At 26.1% G+C, this 19,159-nt stretch overlaps 2 protein-coding genes across 2 annotated transcripts; one reads left to right on the forward strand and one right to left on the reverse strand.

The window, feature by feature from the left end:
* Positions 1–1,667: 1,667 nt before the first annotated feature.
* MKS88_003553 (uncharacterized protein) lies at positions 1,668–12,419 on the reverse strand (the record flags this gene model as incomplete). The annotated part of the gene is made up of 1 exon (XM_067216654.1): positions 1,668–12,419. One exon carries the CDS (start codon positions 12,417–12,419, stop codon positions 1,668–1,670), a length of 10,752 nt encoding a protein of 3,583 aa, XP_067072367.1.
* Positions 12,420–14,656: 2,237 nt separating this feature from the next.
* Positions 14,657–18,256, forward strand: MKS88_003554 (pre-mRNA-splicing factor ATP-dependent RNA helicase PRP16; the record flags this gene model as incomplete). The annotated part of the gene is made up of 1 exon (XM_067216655.1): positions 14,657–18,256. One exon carries the CDS (start codon positions 14,657–14,659, stop codon positions 18,254–18,256), a length of 3,600 nt encoding a protein of 1,199 aa, XP_067072368.1.
* Between the last annotated feature and the right edge of the window lie 903 nt (positions 18,257–19,159).

A 19,159-nucleotide genomic window follows, 5' to 3' on the forward strand; every position in this document is an offset into this window, starting at 1 on the left:
TGACCTTTTCTTCTTCCTTTCAAAATTAGCTGACAACATAAATATCTTTGAAAATTTTTTTATATCCTACATTAACGCATTCCTTTTTTTTACAATATTTTTTTTGCCTCTTCAAATAAGCATATATAGAGTCACAACAGAAATATCAGATAGAAAAAAGAAAAAAAAAAGAAAAAAAAAAAAAAAAAAAAAAAAAAAAAAAAAAAAAAAAAAAAAAAAAAAAAAAAAAAAAAAAAAAAAAAAAAGAAAAAAAAAAAAAGCAAATTAAACTATTACATTTTTCCTTAAACATTATTCCTCTGCTTATAATTTGTCAATTCACAAAATAAAGGAGCCGTTTCCCTTAGCATTTTGAAAAAAGATAAAATAATTAGCGTCGTATGTGCACAAACTGAAATTTTTGAAGATACGGTCACAATGGAAATTTCATTTATAAATTAAAAATATAAAAGTATAAAAATAAAATAAAAAGTAAAACCAAATACAATAAAAAAAATGAAGCCAAATACGATCGAAAAATAAAATGAAACACAATAAAAACTATAATGAAAAACAGTAAAAAACAAAACGAAATACGATAAAAAAATAAAACAAAATAGGTTAAAAAACAAAACGAAATACGATAAAAAAATAAAACAAAATAGGTTAAAAAACAAAACGAAATACGATAAAAAAATAAAACAAAATAGGTTAAAAAACAAAACGAAATACTATAAATAACAATAAGAAATAAAACAAAAACAAAAACAAAATAAAGGAATTTACTGTTTTCAATCAATTTGAAAAGGCACGTTAAAAATACGAATGTGCAACTTTTAAGTGGAAACCCACTTTATTGTGTTATACGAAAATCGTAAGATTCCGCCACCGTTAGGATATTGTAGTAACAATTCTATTTCATACATATCATACGTACCGTGTATTAAGGAATAAATGTGCATATGATGCATGTATATATATATATAAACACATGTGCGACTTATACACGAATCTTTTCCATTTCGGAATACGCGAAATATGTATAAAAATTATTCTATAAAAAACACAACTTTTGCGTCTGAGTTTATATATATATATATATGTCCTAATTAAATATAATTTGGCATATATGCTTTCATTTTATATTTTGATGACATCTTTTTGCTAAATTATACACAACGTGTCTACAGTAGCATGTGCAACAAAATCTACAAAGGGTGATAAATTTCTCAGTTAATTTATATATTGTGTTATATAACATATGAAATTTAATTAACAAACAAGAAATATATAACAACAGTGTTTTAAAATATACAACGAAAAATGTACTAATATATACAACAAGAAATCAGTATTTTAATAAACAAAATGTAATAACATATATATACACATATATTTAACGAAAAGGAAATGAAACGAAGAAAATAAAAAAAAAAAGGATAGTTTAAACCTTAAAAACATCCCACTTACGAAAAATACAGCATTGAATTATAAAAGTATGGGCACAAAAATGTGTTCAAAAAATTAAAATAATGAATAAACAGTATGAATATATTAATAAGGGGTTAAAATATACAAATATATATATATATATATATGCGTTGAAAATATAATTTTTTTTTTTTTTTTAATTAAAAATTCCCCATATGCATAATTCACATCTAATGGGTAATAAATCGCCCACGTTTTTAAGTTACAATTGTGTTCCTTTTACTTCTTAACGTCCTATGTGATTTCTCAATTACTTTTTTGTCGTCGTTTCTTTTATTATAGGAATTGTTTAAATTTTCATACTCCTCCTTAGGGAAACAATGATTTAGTATTTCCAAAATAAGCGAATTATTAAGAATGTTCTTTTTTTTACAAACTGATGAACGAGAAACTAACCTTAAAAAATGTATAGCTCTTTGATGTTGATAAATTAAATAAGGTAATTCTGTAAATGTGTCTGTCTGTAAATAAAATATATCACAAAAAAAATCATAAAATAAACTTTGAAATTTATTTATTTGATTGTCTCTTCTATCTACCCATAAGGATAAAAAAGCCCTGTTTAAAAATATATCAATAATTAATTTAATAGAATTAAATGGAAAAGATTTAATATTATTGAAGATTAAATTAAGAATTTCAACTGATATATAAAACTGAAGTATGGAATATTTTTTTTTATTATTATATATGTATGAGTTCATCTTTAAATTTCTCAAAACATTTTTGCTGTTGTGTCCGTTACTCCTCCTGTAATAATAATGAATCCTCTTTCTTTTAATTAATTTAATTTTACAAAATATTATAAAAAAACAACAATATATAATGTAGTCTAATAAATTATATTTTGCATGCTTATTATCTTTTTTTATATCCCTTTTAAATTTATTATTTATAGACAATTCATTACTTTTTTCAAACAATACAGGTTCGGATAAAAGTGTAAATATAAATGTATGCAATATATTATTAGAAATATTGTTTACTTTTTTTAAATTTTCTTTTATATTAAAAGTATTTGTTATAAATAATTTTTTTCTTTTCTTTACAAGAAATATTTTTTCAATACGTCTGTCCATTTTGTTTTTATAAAAAAATTTACTTGGAAAATAATTGTAATAATTCTCCATATGTTCACTACTTTTTATATTTAAAACCTTTTTAAAACCTTTTCTTAATTTCTTTTTATTCATTAAATTTATATTTTTACATCTATTCTCATCAACTAAATTAATTAAGTATTTTACTAAAACGTTGTCTTCACCACCCTCATTAAACCTGTAATCTTTGTTATTTTCTTCGCCATAAGTATTGTTACTATTGCCAAGGTGATCACTCTTGATGATATTACTGCTTATATTATTATTGCTACTAGTAGTGTTGCTGTTGCTATTACTATTGCTATTACTATTGCTATTACTATTGCTATTATTATTGCTATTACTATTGCTATTATTATTGCTATTATTATTTCTATTCCTACTGCCATTACTATTGATATTACGATTGTCATTATTATTACCAGTGCTATTATTATTGACCTTTCTGCCACTCTCATTACGCTGTGAATTCAACTGCTTTCCTCCTCCAATGATGTGCTTTTTCTTTATTTTACTCTTTTTTTTCTCATTCTTCTCAATTTTTTCTTTCATTTTACCTGATTCATCATTACTTCGTATTAATATAAACTCCTTTTTTATTTTGACATTTAACATAAGGCATATTAGAATATACACAAATGATAAAATGAAACATGACAGTTTCTTACTTGTTCTTTTCCGAAACACTTTATTTATTCCTATAAATATAAGATTCTTAAGAATGAAATAATTTTCTTCGTAAAAACTTAAATAATAGAAATAAAAAGAGCACAAGAAGTTTATATATAGGTTAATTAAATTAAAAAGTAAGTCATCTCTGAACTCCTTCTCCTCTTTTTTATTAAGACAAAAAAAAAAAGTATCTCCTAACTTCATTAATTCAACCGATGGTCCTATATTTAGTAAATGCAAACTCTTACTATTATTATTACTTCTTTTACATTTTTTATATTTATTATGATCTTTCCTTTCATCACGCGTGTTTACAGTTTTATTAGTGCCTTCCATATTTGCACAATTACTCACGTTTGTCTCATTTGCACCATTTCCCACGTCTTGCGCGTTTACTCCGTTACCTTTACCATTGGCATTATTGATCATTCCTTGAGCACCTCTTTCGTTATTTGCATTTTCCCCTTTCTTGTTGCTTCTTTTCGTTCTAGGATTTCTACTGGTAGAATCTTTATTGGTAGCCTTCTTACTTCTCGATGGTTTATCAGTACACTGATTTTTTGTATCGTTTTTTTCTGTTTTGTTCTTGCTACTTCCTTTTTTCATAGAGTTCTCTACTTTATTATTTATCTGTACCTCAGCTGTTACTTGCACAGGTAACACGTTTTTACATTCATTTATCACATCATTGATTTCTTTAATAGGATCTTCTACTACGGACAAGGATAATTTTTTACTGTTATCATTTCTGTCTTCAGTTTTCTGTTCATATTTCTCATTTTTTTTGTTATTAAAATTTAGCAAAAATATGCGATTATTTTCTCTAAAGAAATTTTTTTTTCTTAATATATTGACATATGCTGCACTAATAATAAGAAAGTTTTGAATAATTATTTTGTTAAGGTATTTCTTCTTCGAACTTTTAAATAGGCAACAAAAGGATATAAAGAAAAAAGGAGTTCCCGAATTCTTACATTGAGGTATGTGCAAAATGGACTTAATTATTAGTTTGATCATATTATAAATAAAGTTTTTGTTATTTTTCATTTCACTTAAATAATAAAATAAATATTTTAAAATTTTATCTATTCCTTCTTCAATATGAAATGTTTTGCAGAAATCAATTATATTTTTTATTTTATCATAATGATCTACAAACACATCTAAATCATTAAACTTTGAACTTTTTTCAATAAGGAAGATGCTCATCAAAAACAGCTCTATGCTTTCGCAGTAGTACTTTTCTAATTTGTAATTTTTACAGCTCATTAAGTTTCTGCACTTTTTATAATAACTCAACTTGCCTACCTCAGTGGCTGCATTGTTATTATTGTTAACACTAATATTTCTATTGATGGTACTTATATTATTACCACTATTACTGTTACTACAAATGGTCCGAACTTTAAATCCATCGCTGTTCTCATTTTTATATTTAGAATTTTCCTCTTCCACTTTCATCCTTTTTAATGCTGTAGAACTATATATATCAGCCAAAAGTTCAACTGAACCTCCTTTTTCTTCAATCACCCCCTTTTCCGTTACACTATTGTTAATTCCTTGACAGTCATCATTTTTATCAATAGATATTTTATTATATTCCTCAAAAGGAATCCCAATGATACCGTCACCACTAATACATTTAATCTCTCCTTTTTTAGAAGTATATTTCCCTATCCTACCTCCAGATCTTACTGTATTTCTACTTCTACTTCTACTCACTCTTCTATTATTCCTATTCAGTTCATGTTCCTCCTCAATAAGAATACTGAAATTTTTTTCTTTTGTGTTTACACCACTTTTCCTTCCATACCTACTTCTCCTTGCTACCTGCACAGTGTTGTCATCAGGAGCATCGTTCAGACTTACTTCCTTTTCAGACTTAACACCGCTTTCTATTAAATTATTTTCCAAAGAGTTCGTCTTCTGTGTGTCTACATCAACCATTTCATTACAAGTTTTATCCTTTTTTGTTTCTTCTTCTTTCGTGTTGCATTTTCTTCTTTTGCTTGTTCTTTTTCCTTTAGCGCTACTATCTTTTTCGTTACTACCTTCTACAATATTTCCTTCTAAGTTACTACCTTTTATGTTACTCTCTTTTTCGTTACCTCCTTTTGCGTTACTATCTTTTTCGTTATTGCCTTTTTCGACGTTACCTTTTTCGTTATTACTTTCTGCGTTATTGTCTTGCACTTTATTATTTTTAACGTTACTATCTTCTATGTTATTGTTTTCCATGTTATTTCCTTCCAAGTTAATATCTTTTGCATTATTGCCTTTAGAGTTACTACCTTTTTCGTTCCTATTTTTTAAATTACTACTTATTGAATCACTACTTTTGGAATTACTACCTTTTTCGTTATTACCTTCTATGTTATTACTTCCTAACTTATTGTCTTGTGCTTTATTATCTTTAAAGATAATGTCATCTATGTCATTTCCTTTGTCCTTATTACTTTTTGTTTTTCTACTTTTTGTGTTACTGCCTTTTGAGTTACTTCCTTTTGAGTTACTTCCTTTTGAGTTACCTCCTTTTGAGTTACTTCCTTTTGAGTTACTTCCTTTTGAATTATTACCTTTCGTGTCACTTCCCCTCGTGTTAGTACCCTTCATGTTACTACCTTCAGCGTCATCCTCTTTTATGTCTAATTTATTACTATCTTTATTCTGTTCTTTTGTCTCACTGGGCATTTTTTCCTTTTTTAAACAACTATTTAACGATACATTTTCATTATTTGTAAAAACAGTTTTTTCATTATTTTTCTCTTCTTTTGTAATATCTATTTTACCTTCTTCTCCACACTCATTTTTTGTATTCTTTTTTTCTGTTACTAAAGGAGCGGAAATGTTCTCTAATTTATTTTCACCGTCTAATGATTTTTTCACAGTACTCTGTCTTCTTCGACTATTATTATTTGTTCTTTTTCGACTAGCACGTTTCTTGTCATTTTCCTTTACCTGAGAGATCGCTTCTTCTTCCTTCTTTTCATGCTGTTCCTTCTGCTGAGAATACTGCTGAATGTGCTGCTTTCCCTCGTTTAAATCATCCTTTTTCTTGGATTTTTTTTTATCCAAATCGTTTTGCTTCCTTTGCATTTGCGCACTTTCATAAATATCGCAGGTATCTTTCTTCATTGAAGGAGAAGCAACATATTCCTGCTTTTTATTACACTCCTTTTTTGAAAAAAAATCATAAATTTTTTTTTTTTTATTTTTCATTTTCGAATAAAAATGATTTATTCTTCTTAGTATAATATCTTCAAACTTTTTCTTACAAGAAAAATATATCAAGAATTTCAGAGCAAGCCTTTTTGTGTTTATATCAATTAAACGATTGTCCAAAGACTGTATCAACTTAAAAAAAAAAAACTCAAATGGTCTTATAGAAAAGCCATTAATCTTATTTATTAACAGTAAAATTTTTAATAATTTTATAAAGATAAAATAAAATTTTTGTAATTCAAGAATAACTATTTTTTTAAAATTTTTTAGGTTCAACAATTCTTTTTCTTTCATCTTCTTCTTTAGTAGCATTTCTACATTTATATTAATTAAATGCTCCTCAATTAAGCTCACTATTTGCGAGTAATTTCTTAATAAAGATAGGAGCTCTAATATGAAATCTTCCACATATTTGTGGTCCCTCAATATCAACTCTTTATTTTCCTCACTGTCAATATTACAACTGTAGTTATTGCTATCATCAATATTATTCTTATCCTTACTATAGGTGTGGTTACTATACGTGTCGTTACTATTGGCGTTATTCCTGTTATTATTATTATTATTACCACTGACATTTCTACTGATATTATTACTGTAGTTATTGTCGTTACTATTAATGTTGTTACTACCGCCACTAAACATACGCTCGGCATAAAAATAGCTATTGAGGTTATTTTTCTCATTTTTAATAAAATTATAACAAAAGACAAATCGATTTACATATATATTTAGAAAGCAAAAAATACAGCTAAAAATGTAATAAATATAAGAATTATCATAACAATCAAGTTCTTTTAGTTCTTCGAAATAAAAAATGTTTATAAATAAATAATTCTTATACACCGATTCTTTCAGCTCTTCTTCATTTTTCTCACTTGACAACTGTTTTGCTTGAAATTCCTTGTCAAAGAAGTCATTTATGTTTATATTCTTTAGTTCAAAGGGCTCTATTTTGTTCTTTGTATTCTTATTCTCACTGCTTGTAGATTCTTCTGAGTCCGCAGGACTGCTGTTACTGTTATTCTTCTTTGGGGTGGGCATTGCCTTCCTACCCCCACTATCGTTTGTGTCATTGTTTGCACTCTGTCCAGCATTATTATCTCCACTATTGTGTAGATCATTGTGTGCACTGTTAACAACATCATTAATTGCAATTTTGTCAGCATCACTATCTATACTGCTGTTTGCATTATTATCTATATTGTTATCATCAATATAATTCACCTTATCGCCCTCAATATTACCCAGCTTCCCGTTCAGTTTATCAATTTCCATTTCCTTCACATAACTGTCCTCTCGTTTGTCCTGATGATATTCCTCCATTTTACTTTGCACACGTAAGTTATTCAATATCACTACAATTTCATTTGACGATATTTTTAAAATGTTCTTTAATATTTTAAAATTTACAAAACTTCTGTGATTTTTATACAGAATCATAAAAGAAAATAAATAAAGATCCTTTGAATTTTTAATAAATAAGGTGTATATATTTCTTAAAATTTTATTATCATATTCCATTTTTTCTTTTGAATCATAATATACTTTATTTCGATAAAAGTGGTCAAGATAAAATAAGTTATAGCAAATGACTTTTTCATAAAATTCATTCAAAAATTTAGCTGATAAAAGTTTAGAGCACATATATAATATATTTGTACATAAATTTCGAAATTTTATATACATATAAATATTCGTTTCTGGTTCTTTTAGAACATTGAAAATACATAGAAAGAAATTCTGATAAACCGTTTTCACTATATAATTTTTTAACAGCTTCTCTTCAAAGTCTAAAGATTTCTTCCTTAAAAATTCGATAAATAATACAGTCATCATTAAAAATATTCTCAAGCTCAAGTATCTTATAATGTACCCATTACTTATGCAGCATTCTAGTAAAAAGTTTATAATATTATTTATAAGGAAGTTCTTTCCATCACATAGAGTCATCAATTCAATTTCATTTTCTAAGAAGATGTTAGTACTACTATTAGTACTACCTCTGAACTGATAAGATTTGACGTGTTTATTTTTTTCATTTCTTCTTAACAAAAGATAAATCAACAATTTTGTAGGCATATGTTTATTTTTCTGGTTTCTAATAATATCATCTGTATTCATCAAATAATTGAGTATGTTCCTATCATCACCTATTAAAGCATTAATTTTCCTATTTATCTTTCTTTTAATTTTATTTACATGTATTTCAAACAATAAATACCATATATTCCTTTCTCCCTTATTATATTTAAATAAGGTATATATTAAATTTAACAAGAAATAACAATTATAATTGTTCAACGTCGAATTATTATATTCATATCTTCTACTTTTAATAAATTTATCAATTTTACTTAAAATAAATATATATATTTTATATTTATTTAGCTCATTACAATATTCAACACTTTTCAACATACATGAAAATATTCTATTAACAACAACCATATTTTTATCCTTAAAATTGCTTTCTGCACATTTGAGTAAAATATCTAACGTTTCTAAAAATAATGTATTATATATATTATTTATCACATCCACTACCATTTCATATTCACTCTTTTTCATATTATTTTTTATATAATCACAATTAAGTATATAATTATCTTCGCAATTCCATGCATTATATTCCTCTTTAGGTTTACTTATGAAAGGGGAATTACTGCTCTCACGGTTACAGCTGTTAGAGAATCCATTCGCCCAGTCATTCACGTTGCCAGTAGTGTATCCATTAGTGCAACCAGTCATATATTCAGGCGTATAACCAGTCATGTTTCCAGTCGTGTTTTCAATTTTCCATCCATTCGTGCATTCATTCATGTTTCCTCCTGTATAGCCATTCACGCAGTCATTAGTATATTCATTCAAGTATACATTCGTGTACGCATTCGCAAAGTTATTCGCGTTTCCATTGGCGTTGCTATTCGTGTATTCATTCTCACAGTCATTCGTGTTACCATTCGTACAGCCGTTCATGTAACCATTAATCTGACTTCTTACCTGACAGCTAATATAGTTCCTACAATTATTTAACTCATTGGGACTATCTCTAAAAGTAATGAGATTATTTTTTGTATTATTTATGAGAGGGGTGTTACCTCCTATAAAAGCATCGGTATTAGTCAAACTGTTAGAGTATAAATTATTACTGAGGTCATTAACAGCATTACTTAGGCCACTATTAAAATCCATATAATTTAAATCTTTGCTTAGGTTACAATAATTATTATTCATGTTGTTATCAATGTTACTATAACCGCATTCATTATATGCACTAGCATAATTTATGTTTATGCTATCATTCGCACTGTCTTTTGTGCAGCTTTTTACAATGGCATTAGGGTTATACAACATAACGTTATTTATCATATTACAACTATAATTATTGTTTATATTTACATGGTCATTACATGTCTTATTATTTAAAATACTATAATTGTAATCATTATTTAAATTTCCATAGTTAATGTTCGAGCTGCTATGGTTATCAATTATAGTAATACTGTCAGAGGAAACGTTATTATTAAACGTACTGTTAGCTTGATTCCAAAGGACACTATTGTTATTCTGATAAAAAGTACTATTATTGAATATATATTCTGGATGTGCATTATTAAAGTGGTTATCATAAATTGAGTTATTCATATTATTACTGGTACCTTTACTGATTGTGTTATTATCACTGCTGTTAAAAATAAAAGCAATGCTCTTCATAGAATTCGCATCATTATTATTGTAAGTATTATTAATACTAGTTTTATTAGTGGTGTTAGTATTATTAGTATTAGTATTAGTAGTAATCGTATTAATAGTATTAGTAGTATTAGCAGTATTAGTATTAATCATAGTAGTAGTAGCAGCAGTAGCGGCAGTATCAGATATGGCAATAGTAGCACTGTTACTATTTAGTACATTGGTACTACACACTTTTTCCATTTTTACTCTGTTATGCTCCACAAGTTCTTTCTTTTTATTCATTGTAACGGAATGGTGTTCATTTGTACTTGTTACAACCTTTTGAAAATTCCCTAAATTAAAATTATACATATTGTTACTATTTTTATTGTTATTCAGGAACTCATCTACTTTTTTTTTTTTTTTTTTTTCCTTATACTTATGAATCACAAATTTGTCTTCTATATTTTTCTTAGCTGAATTATTCAAAAATAAGAGGATTAAAAAAATTAATCTTAAAAAGTAGATTACCGATTCGCTTAAATTATTTCTTATTTTACTTATCATACTCCTTATTTGAGTAAATACAATTTCGACATTGTCCAGTAAAAATTTATCATATGTAATTTCATTATCGTGATAAAATAGGAACTTTTTTTTATTTTTGATATTAAATAGGTATATATATACATTTAAAATTATGTTAACAAACATTATGTTCTCTTTTTTTATTTCTTCTAGAGTTGGTAGAACGTTTTTCCTCCCATTTTTTCCAGTGTTTTTTTCCTCACCCTTTCTTGCATTATTTTCCTCATTCTTTCCTGCACATTTTTCTTCATATTTTTCCACATTTTTTTCCACATTTTTTTCCACATTTTTTTCCACAGTTTTTTCCACAGTTTTTTCCTCAGATTTTCCCTGTTCCTTTTCTGTATGCTCATCAATACACTTATTCTTTTCCGTTATCAATTCACTACTATTCTCTATATTTTTATTTTCACTTGCACCCTTACTATTTATATTAATATCATCTTTACTAATAGAATTTTCTTTGTCTTCCATTTTTTCCGTATTCTCAACATGACCCATATTACAAATAATTCCTTTTTTCTCACCTTTTGCATTTTCTCTTTTGGTCTTTTTGTTTTCCCTATCACAACTACGAGTCTGCAACCTTTTATTCACCTTCGCATGACTGTCATTTTTTTTTAAGTTGTTATTAGCTTCCTCTAAAATATTATCTTCCTTTTGTTTAATAGTACCATGACTGTTTTCGTTACTGTTATATTTTTTGGTGCTATTCCGCTCCTCTTCCTTATGTTTACATGTTTGATTAAGTTCACTTATTGGGTAATTACTACTATATATTGGTTCATCACTTTTTTTAAGATTTATAGGTTTTTCGCTAGTTGCATATTTTTCGTCTAGTACTCCTTTCGATTTTTCAATAGTTTTTTTTTCTTTTTTTCTTTTTTTCTTTTCAACATTATTGTCCTTTTCTGCTATACCTAACTTTTCATTACTTGGTACATTTTTTTCGTTAAAATCGCATGAATTAGTATCATCATATAAAAAGGGATATTCATCACTTAACATTTCACTGAAAACTGAAGAGGATGTATCATCTTCATCATCAACAGAAAAATAATTTTCATTAAGAAGGTCAAAACTTTTCGAAAAATAATTCCAAAATATTCTATATATAAGTTCTGAGAAGTTTTCTTTCGGAGGACTAAAAGAATCATACTTTGATATCATTACACAAATATATGATAAGGAATTAAATAAATTTTTAAGTAAATTGGAAGACATATTTGATGAGTAATATAATATCTTAATAAATACTAATATGTACTTTTTATAAACCTTTTCACAAATTACTTCAAAATTTTCTTCTGAATTTTTTTTCTTTTCCATTGTATTAATGTAATCATCTCTACTAACATAAAAAGTATTCTCTTCTTCATTTTTCTCTTCTAATATTTCATTGTAAATTATTGGGATTAATTCTATATGACATACTTCTTTTATTATATTTGTAATAAATAAATAATATTTTTGAAATTGTCTACAGTTATAATTTTCACAACCTTTAATTATATCTACTAACTTTTTCTCACATTCATCAATAGAATTATATTGTAAAATAAATTTGTTAATAATGTTCCTTATTTCACTTTTTCTTATTCCATTATTATTATACAAATCTAACTTGCTTAATAATGTGTTGATACTTACAAAATCATCTTGCTTCCTCACCCTATATGCATTTTCCATAGCTTACTAGGAAAAAAAAAGAAAAAAATTGAATAATAAAAAAAAAAAAACAGTTCAACAATATAAAAAGGTACAAGAAATATCAATTGGGGAAGGGGAGGAAAAAAAAAAAAAAATTCCATAAATAACACCTCAATATGTCATCTTTATTTTCCTTCATGAAAAAAATTGCATTCGCAAGAACATAAATAAGTACATAAGCACTAAGGTATATATATTTAAAACATCTAAAACTACTTTTGTTTATTTTTTCTTTTTTTAAATAAACAAACCATTTTCATATGAAATATGAATAGAAACAAGTGAAAAGGTAATAATAACAAAACACAAGAAAAACATGGTTATATAACATTTCAAATTTTAACATTAATATAAACATTTTAATATATAGAATAATCAAAACAAAAAGGTATAATTGCTTAAATAAATAGGCTTTAAAATAAGACCAAAATTAATTTCAAAAAAAATCATTAAATTGGGACAACATAATCTTATCAATAAAAGGTTTCAGTAGAAAAGTTATTCTCCAAAAAGGAGAAAAAAAGTAAGATCATAGAAAATATACACTTATAAATACATATCTATATATATATATATATAAATTATAATTTATGACGTTGTTTTTCCACATAATAGGCGTTAAAGTATGCATAGAAGGTATAACATTTATATATATATAAATACATGTTTATACCATTAATATGATGCAACAAAAGGGTAAACGCAGTATGTTAAAACTTATATCTAAAATAAGTATTTAAATAAAAATTTTTAATAAAACTCAAATTCGAACAGTAATACTAGTACTTTTTTTCCTATGCCATTTTTATAATATAATATAGATAATGATTATAACCTGTATAATTATTATATATATTAAATTTGTATTATATATAGCAGAAAAAAAAAAATTAAACAACAAATTTTCACTAAATCAAATGAAAAATGAAAGAAATATTTACATATACAAATATATATATGTATTTATATATATATATATATATACATATTTATAATGCGAATAAAAATTTTAATTTATAATATAAAATTATACCATTGTCATCAACGTGATAAAATATTAAGATTCGAGGGAGAAGTACGTGCTATATAAATTTAAAAAAAAATTATATATATATATATTCCATTTAATTAATACAATACGGAGAATATTTGAAAGATAAAAACAAGCTTTAAAAAAATTTGTAGTATATTTATTTTCGTATATAAATTAGAATTAATAAAACAATATTTATAATACGATGTAATTTTTTTTTTTTATGCTAACAGAAATTTTCCCATTTCAAATAATAAGTTTGCAAACATTTTGATGACCATTTTTTAATTTAAAATTTTATAGTATCTCCAAAACATGTTTTAATATTCCCCAATTGTGTGCTTATAAAAAAGCTTTTTTTGAAGATATTTTTTGTAATAAAGCTAAATGAAATTTGCTATCTTGCAGAGTTACACTTAATTGAAGTGTATATATATATATATATTAATATATTTATTTTTTATATACTTATTTTTCTTTATTATTAACTTCTACCGGCCATATATTTTCTTTACAAAATATGGTACTTCTAATGCATTTATGCCAATACATATAATATATGCGTATCGTTTGAGAAGTATCCAAAATTGAGAATAAACAGGTCCATAAAATGTCGAGCATCTTACGATATAACAGAAAAAAATAATAAAAAGATGAGTTACAATAGGTTAAAAAATATTAGAATATAATATTATGACGTGATACAATTTTTAAGTTTTTTTGGTTATATGTACATATGTATATATATAGATATGTATATTTTGCGCATTTTAATGCTGTACATGTATACAAATTACTTTTTTATTTAAAAAAAAGTACCCACTTCATAATCGTCCACTTTTATTTAAAAAAAAAAACAAAACAAGCGGAAATTAATAAAAGTTTTTATGGGTGGAAAAGAGACGTATTGTTGCAAAAGAATTTGATTATATGTACTACGTACAAAGACGTAAGCATATATATAAAGAAATGAAAAGGAGTTTCAAGACATATTAATGATCTTCGTTTTCATTTTGTATTAATTTTTTTTGCAAACAGATTTTCTGAAAATAACAATACAGTATAATTTCTTTTACGTTCCTATCTATTTATCCATATATATATGTATGTATGCATATTCTACAAGTTGCACGCATGCTAATATGTATAATATTATTTATTACTGTTTTTTTTCTTTTTCTGAATGATAGCAAAAACATCTTTTAATAACACATCTTCGTCTGATGAGGAAAAAAAAACAGAGAACAAAATAATAGAATCAAGTAATAAAAACATAACATTTAAAAGAAGAAAGATTAACAGAATTAATAAGAATAATGCAACTAATAACAGTCAAAAAAATGTTTTTAAAAATGTTGACATTTTGGAGAAGGGGAATATAATATTTAAAAAAAACAAATACATGAAATCGGATAATTGGAAAAAAGGTATTCGAAAGGAAGTAAGGAACTCTAAGGGAGTCTACAAAAATGAGAGGTTTGCAAGTAGCAAATTGAGAATTTCTAAATTAGACGAGTTTTCAAGTGAAGCGTTAGAAGGCAATGACGATGATAGAAGCAGTTATGAAGAAATTAATTTAACAAAAAAAAAAGAATCGAGGCATAATAATAGTAACTGTAATAGTGATATTAATAGCAATAACAGTAGCAATGACAACAGTTATTATAGCAGCTCTCAGGAAAAAGGGAGTAACCAATTTGAAAGTAACTGTATTTCAAGTCGATATGAAACATATAACAAATCGGATAGAAGAAAAAGCTCGTACCAAAAAAAACATGATAACAATAAAAAAGGAAAAGAATATTACAGCAATAATAATGACAGGATTTTAGACGAAATATGGTATACGAAAGAAGATGAATTTATTGATTCATTCTACAATATAGATAAAGATATTACCTATGAGAAAGAAAAAAAAATGATAAATAATTTCAAAACAAGATTGAATAGTGAAGGGAAAAAAGTAAATCAAAAAAATTTAGATAATAATTTATGGGAATTAAACAAATTAAAACAAGGTGGTGTTAACTCAACATATAATAAATTACAATTGGATAGAATTAATGAAGCCAACAACACTAACGAAGTGAAGAAATTTGTTTTAACAAGACATGTAACTCCATCTTTTATTGATAAGTTAAAAAGTTCAAATGAAGAATGGGCAGCAGAAGTGGGAGAAGGAACAGCGACAGCAGCAGTGATAAAAGAAGTGGAAACTGGGGGGAATGTTTCGAAAAATGTAGTTAACGAATGCAACAACGGTTCATATGACAGAAAATCCAACTCAACATCTTACTCCATTGTGGTTAAGGATGAAACATGCGATTTTGTAAAAGCAGCAAAAAAGGGAAGTGAATTTTTAAAATATTTTAAAAATGAAAATGAGAAATCTAAAGCGAGGGATAGATATTGGGAAATTGAGAGAAGCAAATTAGGAGAACTATTAAAATTGTATAAAAATAATTTAAACGACTCAACCAAAGATGGAAGTAATACAAACCTAGATATAGAAGAAGAGGAGAACTCAGAAGTTTTTGATTATAAAAAAGACAAGATGTATGGTACAATATTTAATATGGAAAGTAAAAAAAAGAAGAGTACATTACAAGATAAGGAAGATTTATTAAGATTAAAAGAATCATTACCTATTTATAAATCTAAAAAAGAATTACTAGATGCAGTATATAATAATAATATTATAATAATTGTAGGTGAAACTGGTTCAGGAAAAACAACACAGATTGTTCAATATTTGTATGAAGAAGGATATCATAAAAATGGGATAATATGCTGTACTCAACCAAGAAGAGTTGCAGCAGTCTCAGTTGCTTATCGTGTATCATACGAAATGAATGTCGAGATAGGATCATTAGTTGGTTATACTATTAGATTTGAGGATAATACTACGAAAGATACAAAAATTCGTTATGTTACTGATGGTATTTTATTAAGAGAAACATTAACTGATAAAGAATTAGATAAATATAGTGTTATAATAATGGACGAAGCTCATGAAAGATCTATTAATACAGATGTTTTATTAGGTATATTAAAAAACATCTGCCTAAAAAGAAATGATTTAAAATTATTAGTAACATCTGCTACTATTGATTCTAAAAAATTCTCTCAATTTTTTGGAAATGCACCTATATATAATATTCATGGAAGAACATTTAAAGTACATTTAGAATACTTGAGAACGCCATGTAACGATTATATAGAATGCGCTGTACAAAAGGCAATTGAAATTCATATTTCAGATAATAACTATGATAACAATTTTGGGGACATATTAATTTTTATGACCGGGCAAGAAGATATTAATGCTACATGCTACCTACTCAGTGAGAGGTTTTATGAAGTATATGAATCGTATAAGGAAGCCAAAAGCAATAAGAAAGTTACTATTAACAAGATTAGAAATATAATTAATCGTAAGAAAAGTTCCTCTGAGATGGCGCAAAAAGGGGGGGACCATAAGGTCGTCGTCGAATATAGCGGTGAACATGATAATGAAGATAGAAATGCAGATAGAGGTGAGGATAGAAGTGCTAATAGTGGAAAAGATAGCGTTGAAGAAAGAGGAAACGATTACTACAATAAGGGTATAAATGATGGAATGCATCACATATACCCATTCTACGTGTTTCCTATATATTCGCAGTTATCTAGTGAACAGCAAAGCAAAATATTTCAGAAGTACGATCTGAGAAAAATAATCGTTTCAACAAACATAGCAGAGACTTCTCTAACCTTAGATGGAATCAAATACGTGATTGATACAGGGTACTGTAAATTAAAAGTATATAACCAAAAAATAGGAATGGACGTGTTGCAAGTAACTCCTATATCTCAAGCAAATGCAAATCAAAGGTCAGGAAGAGCGGGAAGAACTGGTGCGGGTATATGTTATCGCCTTTATACTGAAAATACATTCCTATGTGATTTATATCCTAATAATATACCAGAAATACAAAGAAGTAATTTGTCTAATGTAGTATTATTATTAAAATCCTTAAATGTGCAGAATATATTTGAGTTCGATTTTATTGACACTCCCAGTAAAGAAAGTATAATAAATTCTTTACACGAATTATGGGTGTTAGGTGCTATAAATAATGAAGGTAATTTAACCGACATAGGGAAAAAAATGATACTTTTTCCACTAGACCCACCCTTATCAAAAATTGTAATTTACAGCGAAAAATTTGCGTGTACAAAAGAAACTCTAATTATTGTTAGTATGCTTTCTTCTCCTGCAATCTTTTTAGAAGCAAAAGAAAGTAATGAAGCTATTGAATCCAAAAAAGAAAAATTTACCGTACCAGAAAGTGATCATTTAACCCTCTTAAATATTTACCTACAATGGCGTGCTCATAATTATTCATATAGTTGGTGTACTAACAACTTTATACAATATAAATCCCTAAATAAGGCAAAAGAAGTGTATTCACAACTAAGTGATATAATTAAAACAGTAAATATAAAAAATGTTTCATGTAATAATAAATGGGAATGTGTAAGAAAAACTATTTGCTCAGGATATTTTCATAATGCAGCCAAATTAAAATCCTTTTCTGAATATATTAATTTAAGAACTAATGTATCTTGTCATGTCCATCCAAACTGTTCATTATATAATATTGGCTACACACCTGATTATGTCATTTATCAAGAAATTGTTTTTACAACAAAAGAATTTATGAGAAATGTTACTACAGTAGAACCCGAATGGCTGTGTGAATTGGGTCCACTTTTTTTTTATATGAAAAATTTATATTAATGAAGACATATGAAGAATTTAACATCATCCTCCTGGTTAAACTTTTGTTCGAATATTTTTATATAACTTAGTCATACATACCACAGTTAGTCGTACCACACGCAAATGAGTTATACCTTTTATAATCCATTTTGAATTTAACTCTTTATTTTTTATTTTTGAAGGCAAATAAAGTTTTCTATGAACTCTCAGTGTTACCTCTGTGTTTGTAAAGGTACACCCTATATACTTTAAATTGTTTTTAACTTTGTTAATATGATATTTGTATTGGTATTATTGTTATTATCGTTACTATTACTATTGTTGTTATTTATTTTTTTTTTTTTTTATTTATTGATTTTTCTCTTGTTTCATCCTTTTATACATTTTTTCAGTATATTTATTTTCAAAAATTCCGTTCAACTTTTTTAAAAAGGTCATATGGTTTAATTTTTTTTTTTTCATTTTATAGAAAAAACAAAAAAAATAGCAATATGTGTAATTTGTTAATTATACCTTTACGCATACGTATAAATGGGTATCAAAATATAACAAACACCATATGCTCTAAAATAAAGGATACCAAAAACTGCTCTTATGTATATTTGTGCCTATAAAACGTAAGGCAAAATTCAAAATAAAAAAACTTTGCAACGTTTTCATATTCATCTTACTTTTTGAAAAAAAAAAAAGAAAAATGGATTTCATTTTAGGGCTTTGCAGGGAGGGATTTTACCTCTATAGGGTAAAGAAGACCAATTATTTCAAATTACTTCGTGTAAACAATGTATATGTATATATATATTTTTTTATAACATGTATACGTACTACGTCGTTTTATGCTCTAATAAACAAAATTTTCTACGATAAACATGAATAACAACGAAATACATAGACTTAATTTTGCTCTGGTTCATTATGTGT

This window comes from Plasmodium brasilianum, chromosome 11, assembly GCF_023973825.1.
Source record: "Plasmodium brasilianum strain Bolivian I chromosome 11, whole genome shotgun sequence".
Taxonomy (NCBI): Eukaryota; Apicomplexa; class Aconoidasida; order Haemosporida; family Plasmodiidae; genus Plasmodium; species Plasmodium brasilianum.